This window comes from Cynocephalus volans, chromosome 2, assembly GCF_027409185.1.
Source record: "Cynocephalus volans isolate mCynVol1 chromosome 2, mCynVol1.pri, whole genome shotgun sequence".
NCBI lineage: Eukaryota > Metazoa > Chordata > Mammalia > Dermoptera > Cynocephalidae > Cynocephalus > Cynocephalus volans.
The window spans coordinates 167930108-167951920 of NC_084461.1; the positions used below are offsets into that span (position 1 = coordinate 167930108).

Here is a 21813-nt window from a genome sequence, read left to right on the forward strand (position 1 = left end):
CCTTTCCTAAGTCCCGCTATGACATCCTTCTCAGAAAAGCCTTAACATCCCTGTGGAATCTCATTTTTACCAAAATGTCTTGATAACGATCTGAAATGGAGGATTTAGGATGTTTTCTTTATCTTACCACTAAATTCTCAAGAATATATCTTCATAACTTTCCTGAGGGGTCCAAGAACCTCACATTTATACTTTATTTTAAATTTCTCCAAATATTTTTATATGTTATCTTATCGGATCTTCCCACAATAAACTTGAAAAGAAGGTGGCACGGGAACTTTCACCCTGTGACTCATGAGGAATGAGGCACAGAGAAGGTGCTTGCCAAATAGCACTCAGAGAATGAGTGGCAGACCAGAACTTTCTATCTGCATCAGAGCAGACCACCTCTAAACCCCTGGAATGTTCCTGGTTAAGGCAGGAGATAAAGGGTATCCTGAATTGCTGCATGGCTTAAGGCAGTGAAGAGTAAGGGGCTGACTTGTTGGGAGACCTTGGGAAGTCCTACAAACCATTTCATATGCATGAGGGTATTTTGGGAATGGACTATATTTGGCTGCCTCTCTTCCTGTAGATGCTGGATAAATTTGCACCTCCCCACAGACGCCTCTGTCCCAGTCCTGTGCATATTCCAGGGCAGCAACCCTGTTTGGATGGGGAGGGAAGCAGAGAGCTGGCTGTTCTTCTCTTGTGCCTAGAAGGCTGGCAAAGCCTGCCCTACTCCAGGGCTCCATGGCATGGCGGGCACCCTCATTAATCAGGTACCCACCCCAATTAATACTGGCGCTACACATAGTCACTGGCACATCTGGACACAAGACACTTACCCAGTCCTTGGAGATTTTCCTGCATTGACATAAGCTTCTTATCATAAATGGACTGGGCCAAGGAGATGTCTTCTGAGAGAGAGTCCACCTTCCTGAAAACTGTAGGGGAGTACAGATGAGAACGTGGGCAGGGTCTCAGTTCAGACAAACAGGAGCCACCTGTCGAGAGGTGTTTTTATCAGCCCCTCTGTAACAAAACCACTCACCCTCCAGTGAGGCTTCCCAGAGCAGCTGGGAAGACGCTTCTTACCACCAGAGTTCGCCACACATCCCTTAAGAAAAATAATATCCTTCCCCCACCCCAGATTTTAGAAATAGGACCTGATCATAGGAAAGAATAGGGAGAATTCAGGAAAAAATACAAAAAAGAAAATAAAGTGATTCTTAATCCTATCATGCAGAGATTGTTGCCATCAATGTCTTTTATATTTCCTCCAGTCTTGTTTACATAGATTACCTTTCTACATCTACATAGATATGTACATGGATATGTTTTGTTTTTAGAAAACAAAAACAGAATTGGGATGTTCTGAATATCTCATTTATTTTCTTTTATTTACCTTTATTAGTATCATGTCATGGACATTTTTCCATCAAGCCTTGAATCACTTTAAAATCATTGCTTTTAGTGTCTGCATCATACTCTGTACAGCAATTATATGAAAATCCCCCATTGTTGGGGACACTTAAGGCACCTCCTCTTCCGGACTTATACGTAAAACTTGATCCATAAATATTAGTAATGCTTGACCCTAGAAATAATCCTTCTATATATGATAGTTACATGCATATGATAAACTGCTCAAAGTACAATTATTGGGCCCAAAGGCATTAACATTTCTGAAGCCCTTGATACAAGTTGCCTAATTGCCCCACCCAAAAGGGTTATAATGGTTTATACCCCCCAGGCCACCTCACACCATGCTAAGAGGGTTGTGTCTCCAGTGGTTAGAGCACATTTCAGCAGTTGCCTGGGTGGGCTGGTAGTGAGAGGAGGGCGTGGTTGGACTGAGGGTCGACGAGAGGTTCCCCACAGATCCTCTGGCATTCGAGTGTGGGGGATGGAGTTAGCATTGCGTTGGGTAACACAGCTTCTCATCCCAGATTTAAATCAAATTTGTTGGGTGACTTTGGGCCGGCCAATGAACCTTTCCACAGCTCAATTTAAACATTTGTAAAAATGAAAATGAGGACCTTGATGATGTCTAAGGCTCTTGTCAGCTCTAAAATTCTTTGATTCCAAATTATTTGGTATCTCCGGGCTCCAGTTAACATTGTACATCTAAGATCTGTCAAGAGATTTACTTAATGAGTAACAGTGACATGCTGAGAGCGCCTAAACCATGTGCTGTTATATCAGACTAGCAGTTCACCGTTTACAATAGTTATCATTCCACTTGAGCCTCCCACCAATGAAGATCTCATGTACAGATGGAGGAACAGAGGTCCCGAGAGACCGAATGACTTCGATTCCTATTCTAGTGCTCCATCAAGTCTACTTCCAGGCCAGTAGCCAGCAGCTCACTCCGCGATTCATCCAGCCTGTTCCTTTCTTCACTGTTTGTAATTATATACTACTGTTTGTTTAGCCATTTTCCTTACTTTTTAAACCTTATTTTTCCCATCCTTTTAAAACTGTGCTTTATAATTTATACAATAAAGAGTACACATAATCTATAAATCAATACGTATATTTTGGAGGTGTGAACCTATCAATTTTTTAGAAATAGGACCAACACTTAATCATAAAAATTTTCAAAAAGAACAATTGAAAGACTTGTACAGTGAAGACCCATGTGCCTGTCACCTAGATTCTACAATTAGCATTTTGCTTTATTGACTTTTTTGTATGTTATCTGCCCATCTTTTTTATCTTTTTATCCATCCATCAACCCATCTCATTTTTAATGCATTTTAAATCAATTTTTTACTGTACTTGGAATACCCACGCTGGGGGCGAACCCAAAAAAGGAAACCCTGAAGGTCTCCCATGATTCTGTAAACACACACGCCTCACCCCCAATTCTCACGCTCCTCTCCCCCTTCTCTCTGGATCTTGGGGCAATAACGTCACCTTCCTAGAGCCACCTCCTTGGATGTGGATAGGGGCAGCCTCCCACCTGAGGGCTGCTGAGAGGACCGAGGACATCTTGCACGCCTTAGCACCTGGCACTCTGTCCGTCCTCTGAAATGCTCGGTGCTGCTGCACTTCTCTGGGCTCCAGCTTGTGGCTACTGGAGCTTCACTGGCAGCTCCAGGTCCCCTGGGGGCTGCAAGTGAAGACCTGCAAGGGCCATCAGGAACTTGACAACTTTGACGACAGCCAGTGTGCAGCTGCCTTTTGATGATCCATGGCTCCTCCCCTCCTCTGGCCTGGGATTTTGTCCACTTTCTGAAAGGCCAATCCCCACGAAGTGATTTAGCAAACAGAGGTGGAGCCGAGCAGGGATGACGGAGGGGCGTGGGGAGTTCTTAAATCCGTGGTCTTCAAACCTGGCCACACATTGGAATCACCCAAGGAGCTTGCAGAAGGCCTGGATCCTCCCCAGAGATTGTGATTGAATTCATCTGGATCATGGGGGGGCAGGGGGGGGGGACTCTGGCGCTGGTATTTTTAAATGTACTCCACGGATTCTAACATCCAGACAAGGTCAAGAACCACTCCTTCTCATGTGAGATGTTACTGACCCATCTCAGTGTTCCAAGTTCCTGGAGTATAGTAGGTGCTTGGTTTGTGCTGGATTAACTAATGCCTTCAGGATTCCTAGAAGATGACTAGAGTGTCTGTTCAAATCATTGATATGCTGGCCCCTTGCTTTTGAGCCCAGAAGACTGCTGACTGCATGTCTCTAGCCAGGGCCAGGACCAGGTGCCCCTCTTTGGGAGGTACTCACTCTCAGGGTGGCACCTAGAGTGAGGGCCACCCTGGGCCTGTCTTGCCTCTCCCTGCTCCCAGCCTCGTCTCTATTATCTAGTTGATTGGAACAAACATACCTACCGGAGCTTGAATTCTCCAAGTCTGAAGCTGAGAGTGGAATGGGATCATGGTGAGATACTGCTAAATTTGTTTTAATCTGTTTACCTTAAACCGTTGGCATCCAGAAGGTAGAAGTTATTTGAATCTGGCTGTAAGCCATCACCTGGGCCAGCTACCACAGTTGTACAAACTGTAGTCTGTATGAGAATCACCGCACTTCAGTCCCTCACCTGCAGGACTCTGATTTAGTAGGTATGGGTGAGACCCAGGAATTTGCATTTGAACAAACACTGAGGGTGATGTTAATACAGGCAGATGTCCAACCTCACTTTGAGAAACACTCCTATAGACCATGGAAAGGGCTTAGAAGTCCAGTGATCTCAACCCTGGATTACAACACAACCACCTGGAGAGCTGAAAAATAGAGTCAATGCCATTATGGGGGCTCAAACCTGAATAATGGAATTGACTATTTTTTCCATTATTGAGGTTGGGACCCCCAATAATGGCACCTACAGTTTTTGAAGCTCCTAGGTGATTCTAACATGGAGCTGAAACCGAGAACCACTGGTTTAGTCCTATCATCTTATTTTACTAGTGGGAAAACAGGGGTCCTGCGAAGGGAGTGCCTTGCTCAGGGCCACACAGCCACCAGGAGTCAGTCCTTGCAGCTAGGCCTTTGGACCATGCATTATGACTCCCTAGCCCCAAGTGTGCTGATTCTGGGCTGTCAGCTGCAGAGGTCAGTGTTCATCTTCACAGAGGAGTTTTTGGTGCCAGAGCCCTGACCAGACACCCTGGACTCACCCAGAGAGGCCAGCACAGCCACGGCCACCAAGAGCAGGGCCAGGAAGAGGTAAAGAATCCGCACCGATGTGTGCAAAGACAGGTTCTTCTGGCAGCGGCTGCAGCGGGGCCCCGGCCGGCCTGTGGGGGGACAGAAGAGGGCAGTGGCTTAGGCTGGTGGTTGAGGACAGAGTGGGAGGGTCAGTCCCATGTTCCTGCTCTGGCCTGCCTTGTCCCATTTCAAACCAGGCTCAGGAGGGGAGTTGTTCTTCACCCTCATTCTCTACCATCTTCCTGCCCTTCTCTAGGTCCTAGAATTTTCTGGAATAGAAGAGACAGAGGCAGGGTTTCAAAGGACACCCCCTATCCCCATCGTGACATTGTTCCCTCTCTGCAGCATCTTCATTCGGCCCATGGGGTGGGGAAACACGTCTTCCCTCTGCACTGGCCCTGCTGATGACCCATGGCATGGGCAGCCAGCCTTGGGGCCCCATTGGGTGACCCTTGTGTCCCAGGCTGCCCAGGACCTTTGGGTTTAGCACTGAAAGTTGCCTGCTGCAGGAACTCCAGGATGGTTTGCTGAGACTGTCCACACCCTGGGAAACCTCTTAGTCCTGGGCAAATCAGAAGGTTGGTCACCAATCCCCAAACTTGGCAGGTAACCAGCAGTTCTCCTGGAAACCAAACGGATGGTTACAGTCCACCAGTTGGGTCGCTGGTATGGAGGAGGAGGGGCCAGGTGTTCCTGGAAACTCTGGCAGGTGGCCAGTGCCTGGCGGGAAGGCAGTGACAGCTCAGCTGTGAAATTCCTAAAGGGAAATCAACTTTAGCTGCACATTATGAGCACCAGGAGCATTTAAAATCCTGATGCCCAGGGCACACTCCAGATCAAAATAATTCAGAATTTCTGAGGGTGGGTCTCAGGTCCCTCTGGGTGATTACAATGTATAGCCAAGGTTGGGAAAAACTGCTTTAATCTATTCTGGCGGCCACTGAGGGAATCTACTTTAAACAGCAGTTCAGATGGCATGGGACACCAGGAAGGGGACTGTTCAGGGCCAGCTAGAAGACAGGCCCTGGGGCAGGCTCTGGGGAGATGGCAGAGCCCCCCGACAGGCCTCAGGAGGAGCCCTGGAGACAGATGGCCACTGAGTCAAGCTTTGTTTTCCCTCCTGCAGGGGCCCAGGGTCATGCAACTCTGTTCTTTCATGTTTGGACACACTGGGGAAAGGACAGCCAGGATTTGGAGGCCATCTGGAGAGACCAGTCTCTCACCAACATGGGGATGGGGGCAGGGAGTCTCAGCTCAGAGAGGAGATCAGGGGCAGCCCCGAGAGTCCTTACCCTGCTGAGTGCATGGGAAGGATGGCATGTCCTCGTCGTCACCAGCCAGTTCCTCTTCTGTAACACACAATGCATCTCCGTCGCCGCCAGCCGACCTCACTGTGATGGAGCCAGTGTCATCAGACCCTGAAGCTGGGACCCTGAGCCACACCCATTCCTGTCCAGCAGTCCCATTCATTACCAGTCCCCACAGCCCGTGCCCACCCCTACCCTGGGTCCAAGCCAGCCCACCTGAGCTCCAGGTGACCTGATGTGAGCTGAGCAAAGGGGGACAGAGGCAAGAATCAGGAGGCTAGGGAACTGGGATGTCCCACCCCTGGGGTAAGGAGATCTCCCCATTGCCCACAAGCTGGTGGATACACAGGCCAGCTCAGTGATCTGCTCTATCTGCACCTAGCTCAAGCCCCTGGGGTGGAGGAAAAAGAAACAGGCTGGTTGTGTGATCTGGCTTAGGTCCCACAGCTCAGAAGTCCTCCTCTCCAAGGACAAAGCTGAATCTGGCCCAGGCACAGTCCCCACAAAGACTCTGTGTCCAGCCCAGCTGGGGGACCATGGAGAGGAGGAAGCAGGGGTTGGAAGGACACAGGATGGGCACAGACCTCTGCCTGGCACTGCCTCACCCTGGACCCGCCAGGGTGGCTGGCAAAGGGGCTATGGGAGAAGCAGGTCTCGTGTCTGAAGGCTGATGGGTGCTGGTTCCCTGGTTTCCCTAAATAAGACCTGAATCCTGTTGTATTCTCTCATTCAGCAGACTGCTCTCGTCTCCAGACACCTCACACCTCCTCCTCCCTGTGAAAACACCTAAAATATGGCAGAATGAGCCAAATCCCCCAGGGGGTGTTGAGAAACGAGAGATGGTATGGACTGAGCTAGCCAGGGCCTTTGCTCAGGGCAGCAGGTATGCAAGTGGTAGGGGAAGCTGGACTGCTAGATGTCTGCAGAGGGGAGTTATAAACCTGCACCTCCAAATTCAGAGGCAATAAAAGAAAGAGTGATATATTTAACTGCATGACAATAATATAAAAACACTCTGCATGGCAAAATCAATCAATCAATCAATCAATCAATCAATCAATCACCATAAGCAAAGTTAAAAAGTCAAAAGACAAATGACAAACTGGGAGAACATATTCACAACATATATCACAATATTCACAACATATAAAGAGCTAATGAACCAAATTTATAAAGAGCTTTTAAAAATTAAGAAAATAACTTTTATTCAACATAGCACTGGAAGTCCTAGTCAGAGGAGTTAGGCAAGAGATAAAAGGCATCCAAAGTAGAAAGGAGGAAGTCAAATTGTCCCTGTTTGCAGGTGACATGATTTTATATAGAGAGAAACCTAAAGACTCTACCAAAAAACTCTTTGACCTGATAAAAATATTCAGTAAAATTACAGAATACAAAATCAACACACAAAAGTCAGCATCATTTCTATACACCAACAATGAACTTGCTGAACAAGAAATCAAGAAAGCTATCCCATTTACAATAGCAACAACAACAACAAAAACAAAATACCTAGGAATAAATTTAACCAAGGAGGTGAAAGATCTCTACAAGGAAAACTAAAACACTGATTAACGAAATTAAGGAAGACACAAAAAAATGAAAAGATATGCCATGCTCGTGGATTGGAAGAATCAATGGCATCAAAATGATCAAATTACCCAAAGTGATCTACAGATTCAATGCAATCCCCATCAAATTACCAATGAAATACTTTACAGAAATAGAAAAGACAATTCAAAAATTAATATAGAACAAGACATTACAAATAGCCAAAGTAATCCTGAGCAGAAAGAACCAAGCGGGAGTCATCACAATCCCTGTTTTCAAAATATACTACAAAGCTATGGTAATCAAAACAGTGTGGTACTAGCATAAAAACAGATACACAGACCAATGGAACAGAATAGACAGTTGAGAAGATAACAAAGGCTGGCAAGGATGTGGAGAAAGAGGAACTCTTCTATATTGCTGGTGGGAATGTAAATTAGTACAGCCATTCTGGAAAATAGTATGGAGGTTTCTCAGACAACTATGGATCAAATACCATATGACCCAGCAATCCCACTGCTGGGTGCATTTAGCAGTATGTTTGTAGTTTATCTAGTACCTAAATTTTATAGCCCAAGGATATTTTAATTCAGTAATGCTAGAAGTGGAAGCTCCAAGTTTTGCTTTGCTTTTCTCGGTTTCGTTTAATGCAATGGTTACGTGCTAGGTCTAGCTTCAGGGCAGTCTTCACAATAACCCATAAACTTCACAGTCTTTTTATGAACAAAAAGACTGAAGTTCACAGGAGTTAGGAATGTTGCCTAATAGCACACAGAATGTAAGTGGTGAAGCCAAGATTTGAACTCAGAAATCTTGTCTACCATACCCACTACCACCTTGAGGTAACAAGCAAAGCTTCTACAAGGTAAAGAATTCTTGCTTCTGCACCTACAAGGTCAGCAGGAGTGCAGCCTCAGGGGCCCCTGACAGTGACCACTAATGAATAGCATCCTAGGACCCACCAGCACCTGCAATCTCCTTTCCCCAATGCTGTGCCATCAGCATTGTGATCAACTCAGACAAGATGCAGAGTCTGCACAGAACACTCTCTAAGCAAAGGCAGCCCCAAGTGGACCTAGTAGGGAAGGGACCGTGGTGACCCCAAGTTAAAGGTGCCACCATCATCACCATGAATGTCCTATGCTCGGCCTCCAGGTCATGACTTAAATGTCACCTCCTCGGCAAAGTCTTCCTCAAGCTCCCAGACGTGAGTAAGTCCCTTGTTGCCTAGACTTCCACGAGCCCTGCTTCCTGTGTAGAATGCAGATGCCTTTCCTGTGTGTTCACCAGCCCTCCTCCCCAGGGCTTAAGTTCTGAGACCAGGGGCTGCATCTGTCTTCTCCTCTGCTTTATCCAAAGCCCCTAGCGTGGTGGCTGGCACAGAGAAGGGGCCCAACACACACGATTTCGAGTGAACCTATGAATGATGTCATATCATACTTTCCCATTGTGGTTCTATGCTTGCACATGGAGTCATGTAGGGAACTTTCAAGAGACCCAGGTCAGGGCCCCATCCCCACCCCCAAAGATTCTGAGTTAATGTGGGGGGAAGGGAGAGCTGGGCTTTAGGACTTGGAAAGCCCTCTCACGTCCATCATTGCATTTGAGTCCTACAACCAGCCTGAGAGACAGAGTGAGAAATTAGTCTCCCAAATGGACAGGTGAGAAAACCGAGTTGTGTGTGTGTGCCTGCATGTGTGTGCACCTGCACGTGTGTGCGCCTGCACGTGGGTGTGTGGGCAAGAGCTTGGAGGGGCTGAGTAAAGTAGGGGAGGGACGTGGGGGGGTGTGACTGGTCTCTTCATGTGAAGATTTGCTGCTCTTCATTGCCTAAGGCATCAGCCTTTTCAGTCCTCCTCATGTCTGGGGCTGCTGTTGACCAGCCTGTCATCAATCTGCCAACAGCTCACAGGGACATCTTGGCTCAGTAGTCACAGGATTATGATCTGTTTCCCATAAACAAATGCCTCAGGCGAGGCGGGCTGGAGTTCCTCGGCGCCTTCAGCACTTGTCTGATCAAAGCCTCACCAGTGGGCCAAGGCCCCCGCTGGGCCCCCGCTGGGAGGCATGCTGCCATTGTTGAGCAGGGGCGCCTTCTGGGCCCTGTTCCTCTTTTATCTCCACCCCTTGACCACAGTGTCCCCTGCCCTCCCTCTGACTGGGCCCCCTCCCCACTCTGGCTCCAGGGCCAATTTCACCACTTCGGTGTTTACAGCCTTTGCAGGGGATCTGGGATGACTTAAGTCAAGCAAGGCTGAGGGGACCTTCAGCAAACACCCTTTGGAAAAGCACAAGCCTTTGCTGTAACCTTGCTCTCTTCATGATAGCCTACAACTGGATTGGCAGTTGTTAGCAAGCGGGGATTAATAACACGAGCCTTCCGGTCCTGCACCTCCGGGAGGCCCATGGAAAGGGAAGGAACAGTTGCCAGACCGGGGTCTTCGTGCGTGTCTGGCCACCTTCCTCTGCTGACGTCCCAACCCCATTACTAACGGCTGCCCCCAGTCCCCAGAGAGCTCTTCCCTCTTTCCATTCCCCTGGCCTCCCTGTTCTCCAGCTGAGCCACATGCCTGGGGGCCCAGACTTCTGGGGTGCTGAGTAGGTAGCCGCTCCAGCCTGGTGCATGTGAATGAGAACGTAATCCTAAGCTGTTGTGAGCCTCTTTCACATCCTTTGCAACCACAAGCTCATTGTGTTCACACTACACAAGACCATTCCCATTGTAGCATAAAGAAACAGACATAAAGAATGAGAAAAGCTTGGCTGAGGACACAGTCATGATCGATCACAGGATGACTGATTGGAAACAAATCTGTACTCCCCCCTTGCACTGGGCCAGGCAATGTCCACGGAGACTGGAAGTGAATTCCCCCCCCCCCCCCCGCTCCCCATCTCCCCTGCCTTCTGGGCAATTGGACCTAGTGTAGGGTGCAGAGCCTTCTGAAGTGTTTTCAGAGACACAGAGGCACAGACTTATTAGTCTGTGAGTGGGAAGGGAAATTAGAAGTCACAGAGTCCACCTCTGTCACGTTCCAACGGCTCAGAGAGTGTAAGGGACCTGCCAGCTGGATAGTGGTTCTTAAACGTCCGGGAATCTGAAGCAAGATCTAAACTGCCTGCAGAGTTGCTCATGTCCAGCTCAGAAAGGCCACAGAGCTGGGACAAGCCCTTTCCATCCAGGCCTGACATCGGTTTATGTCCTACCTCCCAGTCACGTGTCACCTCCTTGTGCTCAGGAAGATGTCCTTCAGCTTCTCTCAGCACAGGGCAGCGCATGTAGTGAGAGGTCGGTAAAAATGCGCTTACAACCCTTGGAGAAGGTTTGCATCCTACTTATCTACCAGCCTCTGCCGTTTTAATCAGGAGCTCGTTTTTATTAAAAAATGAAGATTAATGACCTAAAATATGGTTTAAATCTGGTTTATTCTTAGAGTTCTCCGTGGCTAGAGAGTGTCGGGGAACACTGACACATGGAGGTTGCAAAGGCTTAAAGCAGCAGAGACCAAGTGAATATGCAGAGGCCTGATGTTTACAAAGGCATAAACTGGTGGGGGTTCTGCCTTCCCTCCCCTTCTCAGAACTACAACAGAGGATCTGATATTCCTTTCCTAAAGTTAAAAGAGCTCTTGCTTGGGTGTGGGGTGGAGGTTTTATTTGGTTCCCACTGTTGTCCCAGTGAATTGCCTGACAATACTGCCTGTATTTCTATGGCCCCTAAGATAAGGCTCTGGTTTTTACCTGTGTCCATGCATAAAAACCCATGAAATTTAGGACTTTAGACCAATTTTTTCCCCTCCCTTTTTGCATTTTGCTGATTCCGGGATAATGGCTATTGTGACAGGAGGTGGCGGGGTGGGCATGGGAGAAGACACTGGACCTAAATACCTTGGAGAAAGTTCTTCTCCGGGACAAATGCAGGACTGCAGGCTGCTCCAGGAACCGAGAAGGAGCAAGCCTCTGAGACTGTGAGCCGGTTTCTGCTGCCCCTGTTCCCAAGTCCTCTAGGGACTGAGGTGTCACAAGGGAGGGTCCCGTCCCTGCAATGAGAAAGCCAGCCCCATAAAACACTTAGTGAAGGCACAGCCAAGTCCTACCCTTCATGCTGTGATTGCTACCCAAGTAGCAGGCAGTATGCTTAGGGGAAAAAAATCAAATAGCCTTTAAGGCAAGTTTTGCAAGCCTAGACCTATAAAATAGTTGCAGCCACTGGAGGTTTGAAAGAGCTTCTGTTTCTCTCATACCTACGGGTCATAATATCCAATTCAAATACCAGAAGGGCAGCCACAAGAGGAGGAACTCCTTTTTTTTTTTTTTTTTTTTTTTAAAGCCTCTGTTCACACAGAGCCACGTAGAAAGTCTGACTGAAGGTGCATGTCTTGGGACATTGCTATGTGTGGCTGCTGACTCTGTCGGGGTTGACCTTGGTTCATCTCTCCTTCCGGGGATGGAAAATAGCCCAGACCTGTCAACCAACTGCTAACTCAGCTGCGGCCGCCCACACTGGCTTTCTTCTGGTTGACCAGAAATGTGCAGTTGGTCAGTCTTCTGCCTCTCTGGGATGCATTCTTCCATCCAAGTCAGCAAGGGGGAGAGATTCGAGGAACTGAATAAAAGGTCTTTCTTTAGGCACTTCAAGGAACATATTTTCATGATTATCTTCTGCAGAGTTCACAGAATGGGTTTTCAAAACAGCCAATTGGGTCAGTAAAATAAAGATTTCAGAGTCTTCAGAGAAGCCAATGCTATATTTAAAGTTGCAGAATAGCTGTAGTTGAAGGTTGGAGAATGCTATAATTAAGGTTGCAGAACTGTTTTCATTAGAACCCTCCTGCCTCTGCCCCCTCTCCATGGGTTTCCTCTGCAGGTTTGTCTATATTCAGGTGGGAATCCATTGGACCCTCTCAGCTGTAAAAATCTGGTCCTCTCCTTTCAGATTCTCCTGCTGAACAAGTTCTCATTATCCGCTTCTTTGGTTCTGCCTGTTTCTTGCCTCCGCACCCTACACTCCTTTGTTCCTAAAATCCACATCTGCTACTCTGGGACAGGCTTCTTCTCACGCTGACCCTGTCACCTCTGTCCAGATTCCCCCTCTGCTGCATGCCCTGTGTTCCTGACTACCTCAGAGGCTGTGGGTAAATCCCCCCTTTATCCTAAGCCCTCTCCTCCTAAACGACTTTCCTCCCTGCTGTGGGTTGATTGAATTGTGTCCCCAAAGTCCATATATAAGAAGCTTAATTCCCACTGTAACTGTTGAGGGTGGAAAATCCTATTATAGTCATTGGAAGGTGAGGCCTTTAAGAAGTAATTGGATTGTAGGACTATGCCCTAGTGAATAGATTAATAATGGTGGTCAGGGGCGTGGTTCTGAGGGCTTCAAAAGGACAGCACGAGAGTCTCTCTCTCTGCTCTTCCATTCTCACCATGTGAGACCCTGCATTGCAGCAGAGTCACTTTGCCAGATGTGTTCTCTGGACTTTGGACTTCCCAGCCTCTGACACTGTAAGAAATAAATTTCGTATTCTTACAAATTACCCAGTTCTGTGTATTTTATTATAACAAAAATGGACTCACATACTCCCCTTTCCTGCCCTCAGTTTTTTTTTTTTTAACTGGGACACCTTTGGCAACTCGGGTGGCACAATTCTGTGTTACATGGGATTCACCCCCTCTGTGCAGACATTTAGCATTCTGGCCTTGCCCATAAATACCAGTAGCAATCCCTGGTCACTGTAACAACCCCAAATGCCTACCCCATTTCTAAATACCCCCTCCAGGGATGGTGTCACCCCTGTGGAGAGAGAGCCCAGGCTATTCACTCAATGCAGCAGAGCACCCCCATCACATACACACGGGTCCCCTCTGTGTGGACAGTACTTTCTACACTTCCCTGAAATTCAGTGGGATGGGGAGTGGGAATCATCAGTTTTCTGGATCCTATTTTCACCTCTGGTCCTTCAAACCCCACACTCTGTCTATTTTTTACTACTTGAGGTCCATCCTGTCTCTCACGTGGGTATTCCTTTCTCTGAGCCTCATGTTCCTGATGTGTGGAATAGGGGAAACACCAACCATGTCTCAGAGTGGCTGTGAAAATTCAGCGGGACGGTATGTGAGAAGCACCGGCATGCAGCAAATGCTCGATAAATAGTAGTGACAGTCATTTTTATCAGGATTGTTTTTCTATATTACTCTAATTACTGCTATCATTTATTGCCATTTCTCATTGCTTGCAGCACCAATTTCCAACTTTCAAGAAATCCATTTTTAAAAACACATTCTATGGGAACACTAATTCCAAAATATTCTTTGTGAAAAGGGTTCTTTGGTCAAGTAAGTTTGGAAAATGTTGCATATTCTACCACCGTCTTAGAGACTCACATGGACATAGTGAACGTTTTGAAAAGTCGTGCCCCCCCCCCAAAAAAAGCCCATTTAAATGTGTTTAATTCTATGTTTCTCAGACTTATTTGACCATAGAACTTCCTGCCAATCTTTAAAAAATGTTTTTATCTATTAACCCTATAGAACTGATATTCAGTGGCACACCTACTTTGGGGAACGCTGCTCTGGATAATGACATTCCCTGGACGGGCTTATTTCGTCCTGTCTCCTGCCATCCACTGGAATGGAGGTACGTAACATTTATGTTGAAACTTAGGGCTCCTTGACTTGGAAATCTACAGGTCTCATCTTCATGCTGGCAGGAGCTCAGCCTGCCCACCCTGTTTCAGTGCGTCAAATGAGTGTTCCCTTAGGAATCCCCCTTCTAGAAACTTTTTTCTAAGAGGATAATTGTAAAACCAGGCAAAGATATATGTGTAAAGATGATCACTGCATGCTATGATAAGCCTGAGGGAAAATGTAAATAGCTTAAATACCCAGCGACAGGGGATTGGTTAAATAAATTATAGTAGTCATATTATGGGATGTTATGCAACCATTTAAAAAAATAATGGAGATCTATATTTATTGCCCGGGGAAAATATCAATGTCCTATTGTTGAATTTTAAAAGTACACAGGACAGAGTAAGATGGAAAGTATAATCTTACATATGTGAAAAACAAGTTCTGCGTGCAAACATACACTGAGAGATTTCTGGAAGAATGTTTATCTACGTCTAGTCATTTATTACCTCTGAGGAGCAGAATTTCATGTGAATGCTATTTTTTTCCTTTTCTGAATCTTTTGATTTTTTAAAAAATAACGCGTACGTATCATAAAAAGATTCATGCAGCTGATAATGCAAAAAGTCTCTGTACCCGTTATCTCTCCCTTCTTTCTGGGCCCAGTGAAGAGAGCCTTTCTCCTTTCCAAGCCTGATCTCCCCACTTCACCTCCTGCATCCCCTTCTCTCTGTCCCTCTGCCCTCAAATGAGCATGGGCCATCCCTACCTTGAAAACCCTTCCAGAGGGTTTCCAGGTGCCTGGCCCCACTTCTCACTCAAACTACCTGGCTCCTTTTCTCTGAAACTCTGCTTCCAACCCACGTGTTCCCCTCTTCCCTCTGCCAATAGGCTTCCTCCCAATCAGCACGTCCTACGCTCCCTCTTGGAACGTTGTCCTCTTGGTTTCCGTGACACTGCATCCTAGTGCTCTGCTTGTGTCCCTGACCCCGTCTTGTGGCTTCTTTGAAGCTCGTTTCTTTCTCCCACTCTACAACTGGAGCTTTCCCAGCACAGTCTACAGCCAAGAGAGAACATCTCAAGAGGGAAGGGGCCAGTAGGCCTTCTCCGGGGGACCCCTCCCGGCTCCCTAGTCTCAACAGGATGCAGCCAGAAGTCCTTTGTGCTCACCTCCAGGCCTAGGGCTCCCTGCTTCTCTCTGCATGTCTCTGCCCACCGCCACCAAACACGCTTCCCTGAGGAGCGCCGCCCAGCTTTTGCCGGCACTTCTGCCTGTCCTCCCTGGCTGACCCGATCTGTCCTCCCCCGCCTCAGCTGCCCCCGAAGCCCCTGTGGCCTGCCCCATGAGGAAACGCCCTTTCTCCCCGGGAATCCTATGAATCTGCTGTACGTGCCACCATTGTCTCTTGCGTTGCTGCTGTGATAGCTCGCTTCTCTCTGAGTGTGCGTGTCTCGTTTGTGTGCGAGGACAGGAGATGACCTTGCTGACTGTCACCCAGCCTGCCTCCTCCCCCGGAGCCGGTGCTCAGCACGCACAGGCCGACTGGAAAGTGTGGGGAAAGGTCTCAGAATAACCACCTTCTTAGCTTGGTCTCAGGTGGAGGTGAAGGAATTTCATGTCCGAACCTTGAAGGAGGTGTCTGCAAGTCTCGTCCTAGAGATGTTGAGGACACTGTAGGAAATACGTAGCTCACATCTCAGAGAAGTAAACCTGGTACCCGCAGCCTACTTGCATGTGTCAAATCCCTGCAACTGGAAGAGACTGTTCAGGGACCGGGTGGCCAAGAACAACCAAAGTATCCATGGCTGGAAACACAGACACATCCAGAAGAGCAGCCAAGGAGGAAATCCAGGAGAAGAACCCCAAACTCCCTCCTGGGGACCTCTTAGGACACTTACCATTTCTAGTCCTTTTTGCATGATTTGGGCACAAATTTTAAGTGTCCTAGTAACGAGTAAGCTCCTTGAGAGAAAGGACAGTGTCTGAGCTCCTCTTTCTGTCTTCCCCGGTCATTCGAATCTGTGGACACGCGAACCCTGGCATGGCAGCTGGTCAATAGTTTGTTAAATAGGAGCACGCGCCTTTACCGGATACCTACGTCAGGTGCTGAGGACACCATGGTATGATCCTTGCCTTTAAGGATCTCAGCCTAGAGAGGGACTCAGATGGACACAGTGAACAGATGTAGTGACACCCCCTAAGAGCCAGGGAAAAGGCAGACGGAATCCCCAGATGAGGGGACTGAGGCCCAGGGACAAAGCTGGGCTGTGACAGGGCCAGGCATGACCTTGGGGCTTCAGTGCTCCCAACACACACCTGTTAAACAAAACATAATTAAACACGGGTGGGGCACACATGAGTGGCACGGTCCGTCCCGCCACCCTGGGTGCCAATTCCAGCACCCAGAGCGGCTCCTGTGCTCTGGGGAAACTGCCAAGCTCTCTGCCAGTGCCCACTGAGGAGCAGAATGCTTCTTCCTCTCTCACAAACTAGCTTTGACTTGAGTTGAGGTTATGAAAGTCACCTCGGCTGGATGGCATGGTGGCCGTTTTGTCACCCCTGGGCCCCCTGAACCAGGCTGTTTGGTGGCTCTTTGCCACCTCAGCTCTTTGTCTTCCAGCTCAGCCTTCTTCCAGCGCCTGAGGTCTGGGTACAGAGGCCGGGCTTTCCGAGGGGACCAGCCTACCCACTCACTAGTGGGTACAATCTCTCCCCTGCCGGCCAGGCTGCGTGCAGTGGGCTTCTCTGGGGGCCACACTGGTATTTTCACAGACCCCACCTGTCCCTGCCACCCTTTGCCATGTGGTGTGGGCACTGCTCTCTGGTTCCTCAGGGAGGGGCTGTTCCTCCCACGCTTGGGGACAAGTGGGGTGTGGCTCGGCCCTGTCCCCGCAGCTGAGCACAAGTCTCTCAGGGTAAAGGAGAGGCCCAGGTGTCAGGCCTGCTTCCATCCACTGCTCCACTGAGTCACTTCCATTCCCCAAGTGGCCTCAGGGACGACCCAGGAGGAGAACAGGGCCCAGAGAGGGACAATGAGCAAGCCACACTGCTTCTTGGGGGTCTGGGAGGGACCCTGTGTCAAGACCCTCTCCCTGGAGGTGTGGGAACAATTCCACAGATGGCTGTTAATGGCTTGGAAAAGCCAGTGGGATGCTCTGAGGTGGCCTGTCACCGAGGGGCTGGTGGCAGCTGTGTGCCCCTTAAGGGGTGCCCCTGGAGCCGGGTGCCAGCTGGCGTCAAAGGACACGGCCATGCAGGAGGCCCGGCGGACAGGGGGCCCAGGGCGGAGGCGTCTCGGCTGGCACAGAGGGTCCTGGCGCTCGGCCGCGGCGGCTGTGCTGCCTGACAGGCATGTTTACTTGTTTAAGTACCGTCCCTGCCATCGCCCCTTTCCCCCATAAAACATCACATCACCGTGTTTGCTTTGAGCGGGGGACCTGATCCCTTGCCAACAGATGTAACTGGACCTGTGGGGCCTCTGGAGGAGCACACGGAGCCAGCCTCCCCTCGGGCCAGGGCTGCCCGACCTGCTCTGCCCAACGCTTTACTTTTTCCACTCGGGTGGGAAAGATCCTGGTTCTTCACACTCCACCGATCCCAAAGGCCAAATATTTGCTGTCTGCCCTGCCGTTTCCATCTCAGGTAGAGGTGGCGGCTCTTCCTGGCTGCTGGGGACGGGAATCGCCCCTCACCTTCCCCACAACTCTGCGGCCCTGTCACTCCCGGGCTGCTCCTGGGGATGGATCACTGAGGGTTTCCCTGACACCGCAGGGAAAACACGTGACAGCTGCCCTAAAGGCCTCAGTGGACGGGTTCAGAGCAGGGAAAGGAGGTGACAGGGCAGGGCCGGGGCTGCTTCTGGGAGCCACAGCCTCCCTGCCAGCAGCAAGGAGATCCCTGGAACCTGGTGACACACATCATTCCCGCCAGCTCTTTCATCCTCCATTTCCCAGGATTTGGGCCCTGCCCGTCTTTCCCTCACTATGTTTTCTCTGACAATGTTTGGAATGTTGGTAGAGCCCAAACCTCTCTGAGAACATGCAGCATCTCACCACCACCATCAAGGTCCAAGGCAGAGCGGCCCGAAGCCTGTGGGAGATGTAGGCTAAGACCTTTCAGAGGCTTCTGGAAACAGCCTGCCCCAGCCCGCTGACTCGGAAGGATACTGCTTCACAAATGTGGCAGAGGAACAGGAGCTCTGTGGGCGAGGCTCCTCTCTGCCTGCCAAGGGAACTCCCTGGGGTTGATTATAATGTGCTGGGCTCATCCCAGACACTCCAAGACATGGTGAGGCCATCAGAAAGCCAGACAGAAGGTGCCAGAGAAAAGGAAGCAGCAGAGAGGCAGCAGGGGTGTCTTCTGGACTGGAAGTCAGGAGCCCTGGGCTCTAGTTCCCTGACAAGCTGCGAATCCTAAGCGAATCACTTCTGACCATAAACAGCTACATAATTTGTGGGGCCCAGAGCAAAATGAAAGGGAGGGGGTGTCCCTTGTTAAAAAGTATTAAGAGTTTCAAGACAGCATCAGTTGTGCATTAAACCAAGTGCGGGGCCCTATGGGACCACAAAGATGGCACATCCATGAAGCCAGCCGCACTGTTTGGCCTCAGTGTCTCCGACAGTACAATGCGGAGGCTGCGTTCATTTAGAGAGTGGACTGCAGAGCCCTTTCTTCAAATGAACCCCAGACCCTCATATGTAAAAAGACCAAAAGGGTTGCTCCGGGTGAACCTGGCTAAGCGGTCAGGGCCCACCTCGTCTGCCTCCACACCTTCTCAACAGCACCTGAGAGTACAGTTTAAAGCCCTGCAGGTGATCTCGAAGGCCCTTTTCAGTTTCAACTTCTAGTGCGCCGATGTGGTGGCGAGGCTCTCACTGCCAGGAACACAAGCCACCTGCCCTGGCGCAATAGGAGGATTGTTCAAAGGCACTGGAGATGGCATTAAAAAACCTCAATGGTTCCCTGTGCCATGGGATGGCTCCAAAGCCTGCTGCTTCTCCTCTGGCCTCAATGTGAGCTTAAAGACCATGCTCCTCTCTCCTGGGCCTCCAGAAAGCCAGGCCCAGGAAAGGCCACTTGGGACCACGTCTGGTTCCTATTTCCATCCCAAGAATCAGTTGCAAGGGAGACCATGGGGTGGGGGGTAGGGGGAGCTCGGTTGTGGACCCCAGGGCTTTCCCAGCTGCCTGGTCTCAAGGAGGTCAGAGGGCAGGGCAGGGCCGTCTGGAGGCTCTGATGCAGGAGACCTCTCTTGGGGAAGGGGCTGAGGCTCCTGGAGCAGAATCTTAGGCAGCTAAGGGGGGGCTGCAGGAGCCCTTGGGATGGGTGCCCAGCGTGGGGATTTGCACTGGGGTAAGTTTGAGCTGCGACACTTTTCTGCGCTGACTGGTTGAAGGGATCAGGAGCTTCTCTGACTAGTTTCCGAGGGACAGAGAGGTGGCCGGTAAGGACAAGGCTGCGAGGGGCATGGGTGTGGGCGCCTCCATCCCCCTCCTCTCTCCTTCCTCCACTCCGAGGCTCCCAGTCCCTGTCGCAGCCCTATCACGAGGGCAGGGAGACGACTCCGAGTCGGGAGGAGCGCCCCCTCCGCTCTGCCCCTCGTGGCGGCGCGCGCTTACCTTTCATGGTCCCTCGTGCCGGGCTCGGGGCCCTCGAGCGCCGCCCTACGCTCCGCCCGCCGCACGGGGGCTCGGGCCGGGGCTCATGCTGGGCGCGGGGCCGCGGAGGCCCCCGCGGGTGGCAGCCTGGGGACACCCCGCCGGGCGCTAGCGCCGCGCCCCGCCGCCCAGGGCGCGCATGCCGCCGCCGGGCCCGCGAGCTCTGCCGCCGCCTCCCGCCCCGCGCGCCGGCCTCGGCCTCCGCCTCCCGCGCCCGCCGCGTCCCTCCCGCCCCTCCGTCTTCGTCACTCCTTGGACCCCAGCCCAGATCCACTTCCTCGGGGTGTTCAAAACTGCCGCCGCCCGGCCTCTTCGTGCCGCCGCCCGGCCCCGCGCCCGTCCCGGAGCCTCCGCGCCCCCGCGTCCCCGCGCCCCGGGCGGCTGCAGCGGGGGCGCACCGGAGGGACTGTTCTGTCGCGGTCGATTTCACCACTGGGACTGCCTCGTGGCTGCGGCGGCGGACGGGGACCTCGGATTTTAGTTTCTTCCTCATCTGCGGAGTCTACTGAGAGAAGGTCGTCTTCCTGGGTTCCAGCCCCAGCTCCAACCATCCCGGTTTGCTGGGTCTGCTCCACTTTCAGCTCTTGAAGTCCCGCTTCCCAGGCACACCGGGACAGTTGGTCATGCTGGCTCTGCCACTACGAAGCTGAGTGACTTTGGGTGTCCACTTCATGTCTCCAAGCCTTGTGGTATTTTTGTTTTTTGTTTTGGGGGTTTTTTTGCATGAGAAAGCTGGGCCTGGCGCACTCCCAAATTCTGTGACTTTGTTTGTGGAGGTTTGTAAACAATGACATCTGAGGGGAAGTGACCTCAAGGGAGAAGTTCCTCCTCCTATGTCACTGAACAAACATTTACTGAGCACCTAGCAGGTACCAGGCTCTGCCCCAAGCTTGTGGTCAGCCTGCTGAGGAAGCCAGCAAATAAAGCAGGTCATGAAACAAAGGCAGGATGACTGTTGTGGCAGGAAACTGCAGTGGGGACGGGTCAGCTAGTCTCCTGACTGCCATTGTCAGCCCCTTCTCAGGTCCCCACACTCCAACGCCCACCCCATCTGACGCTGGAGGAAAGCAGGTGAGGCCCAAAGGGGAGGGAAACTTCCTCCTAAGCTGGGAGCCAAGAAGGGCCGGGGGACAGCCACCCCTGTTCATAAATCCCTGCAGGTCAGGAGGGGCAATACTTGATATTGCTGATCTCCAACCTGCAAGTTTAGTTTACAAAGTTGTGCTCTCCATGATCTCACAGAACGTCACTACAACCCTGAGCAAGGAAACACAGAAGCCCTGCTGACCATTTCACAGATGAGGAGACTGAGGTTCAGCGAGCACACTGCCTGCCTGGGAGTAGTCATTATGTACTCCTGTGACCTTGTATCTGGATTCTGAGTCTGCCACCTAGCCCGAGTCTCCCAGGATTGTGGCATGGATCAGAAGATACCAGGGAGATATTCATGTCCAAGGAAACTTTACCTTGGAGGTCACCTGTATGTTGACTTGTCTAATGCTCGTTTCAGCCATATGAGATAAACACCATTATTTTCCTCACTTTTCAGGTGAGGAAACTGAGGCATGGAGGGGATAAATCATGTGTGTAACATCATGTAGATAGTAAATGGAAATCTCGGGATTGGGATGCAGGCAGGCTGACTCCAGCGCCTGTGTGTTTAGCCACAGTCCACCACGCTGCCTCTCATAGAAGGTGCTCAGATACTTGTTAACAGAAAGAACAAAAAATGACTCTTGGTTTTACCTGTGCTTTCTTTAGTTGGTAGGAAAAAGAGCCTAAACCTGATGTGAGGGGGTTCCCACTCCCACCTCTCTACCCCTTTGGGATCAGAGGATATACAGTCATGTGCCACATAGTGATGTTTTTGGTCAACGACAGACCGCATGTACGATGGTGAGCCCACGAGATTATAATGCTGAACATGTGGCCTAGGTGTGCGGTAGGTAGTAGGTAGTAGGTGTGCAGCACGCTCCATGATGTTCGTGTGATGAAATCGCCTAATGATGCACTTCTCAGAACATGTCCCTGAAA

General features: G+C 50.3%; 1 protein-coding gene across 1 annotated transcript in view; it reads right to left on the reverse strand.

Moving 5' to 3' along the window:
* Positions 1 to 19843, reverse strand: part of SCARA3 (scavenger receptor class A member 3) — a 35361-nt gene extending 15518 nt beyond the window's left edge. The window contains exons 1-4 of the mRNA XM_063086804.1: positions 19741 to 19843; positions 5935 to 6033; positions 4612 to 4731; positions 828 to 926 (exon numbers count right to left, since the gene is read on the reverse strand). Coding sequence (XP_062942874.1) covers positions 828 to 926; positions 4612 to 4731; positions 5935 to 6033; positions 19741 to 19747 — 325 coding nt within the window. The 5' untranslated portion in view covers positions 19748 to 19843. The remainder of the gene's footprint in view (positions 1 to 827; positions 927 to 4611; positions 4732 to 5934; positions 6034 to 19740) is intronic.
* Between the last annotated feature and the right edge of the window lie 1970 nt (positions 19844 to 21813).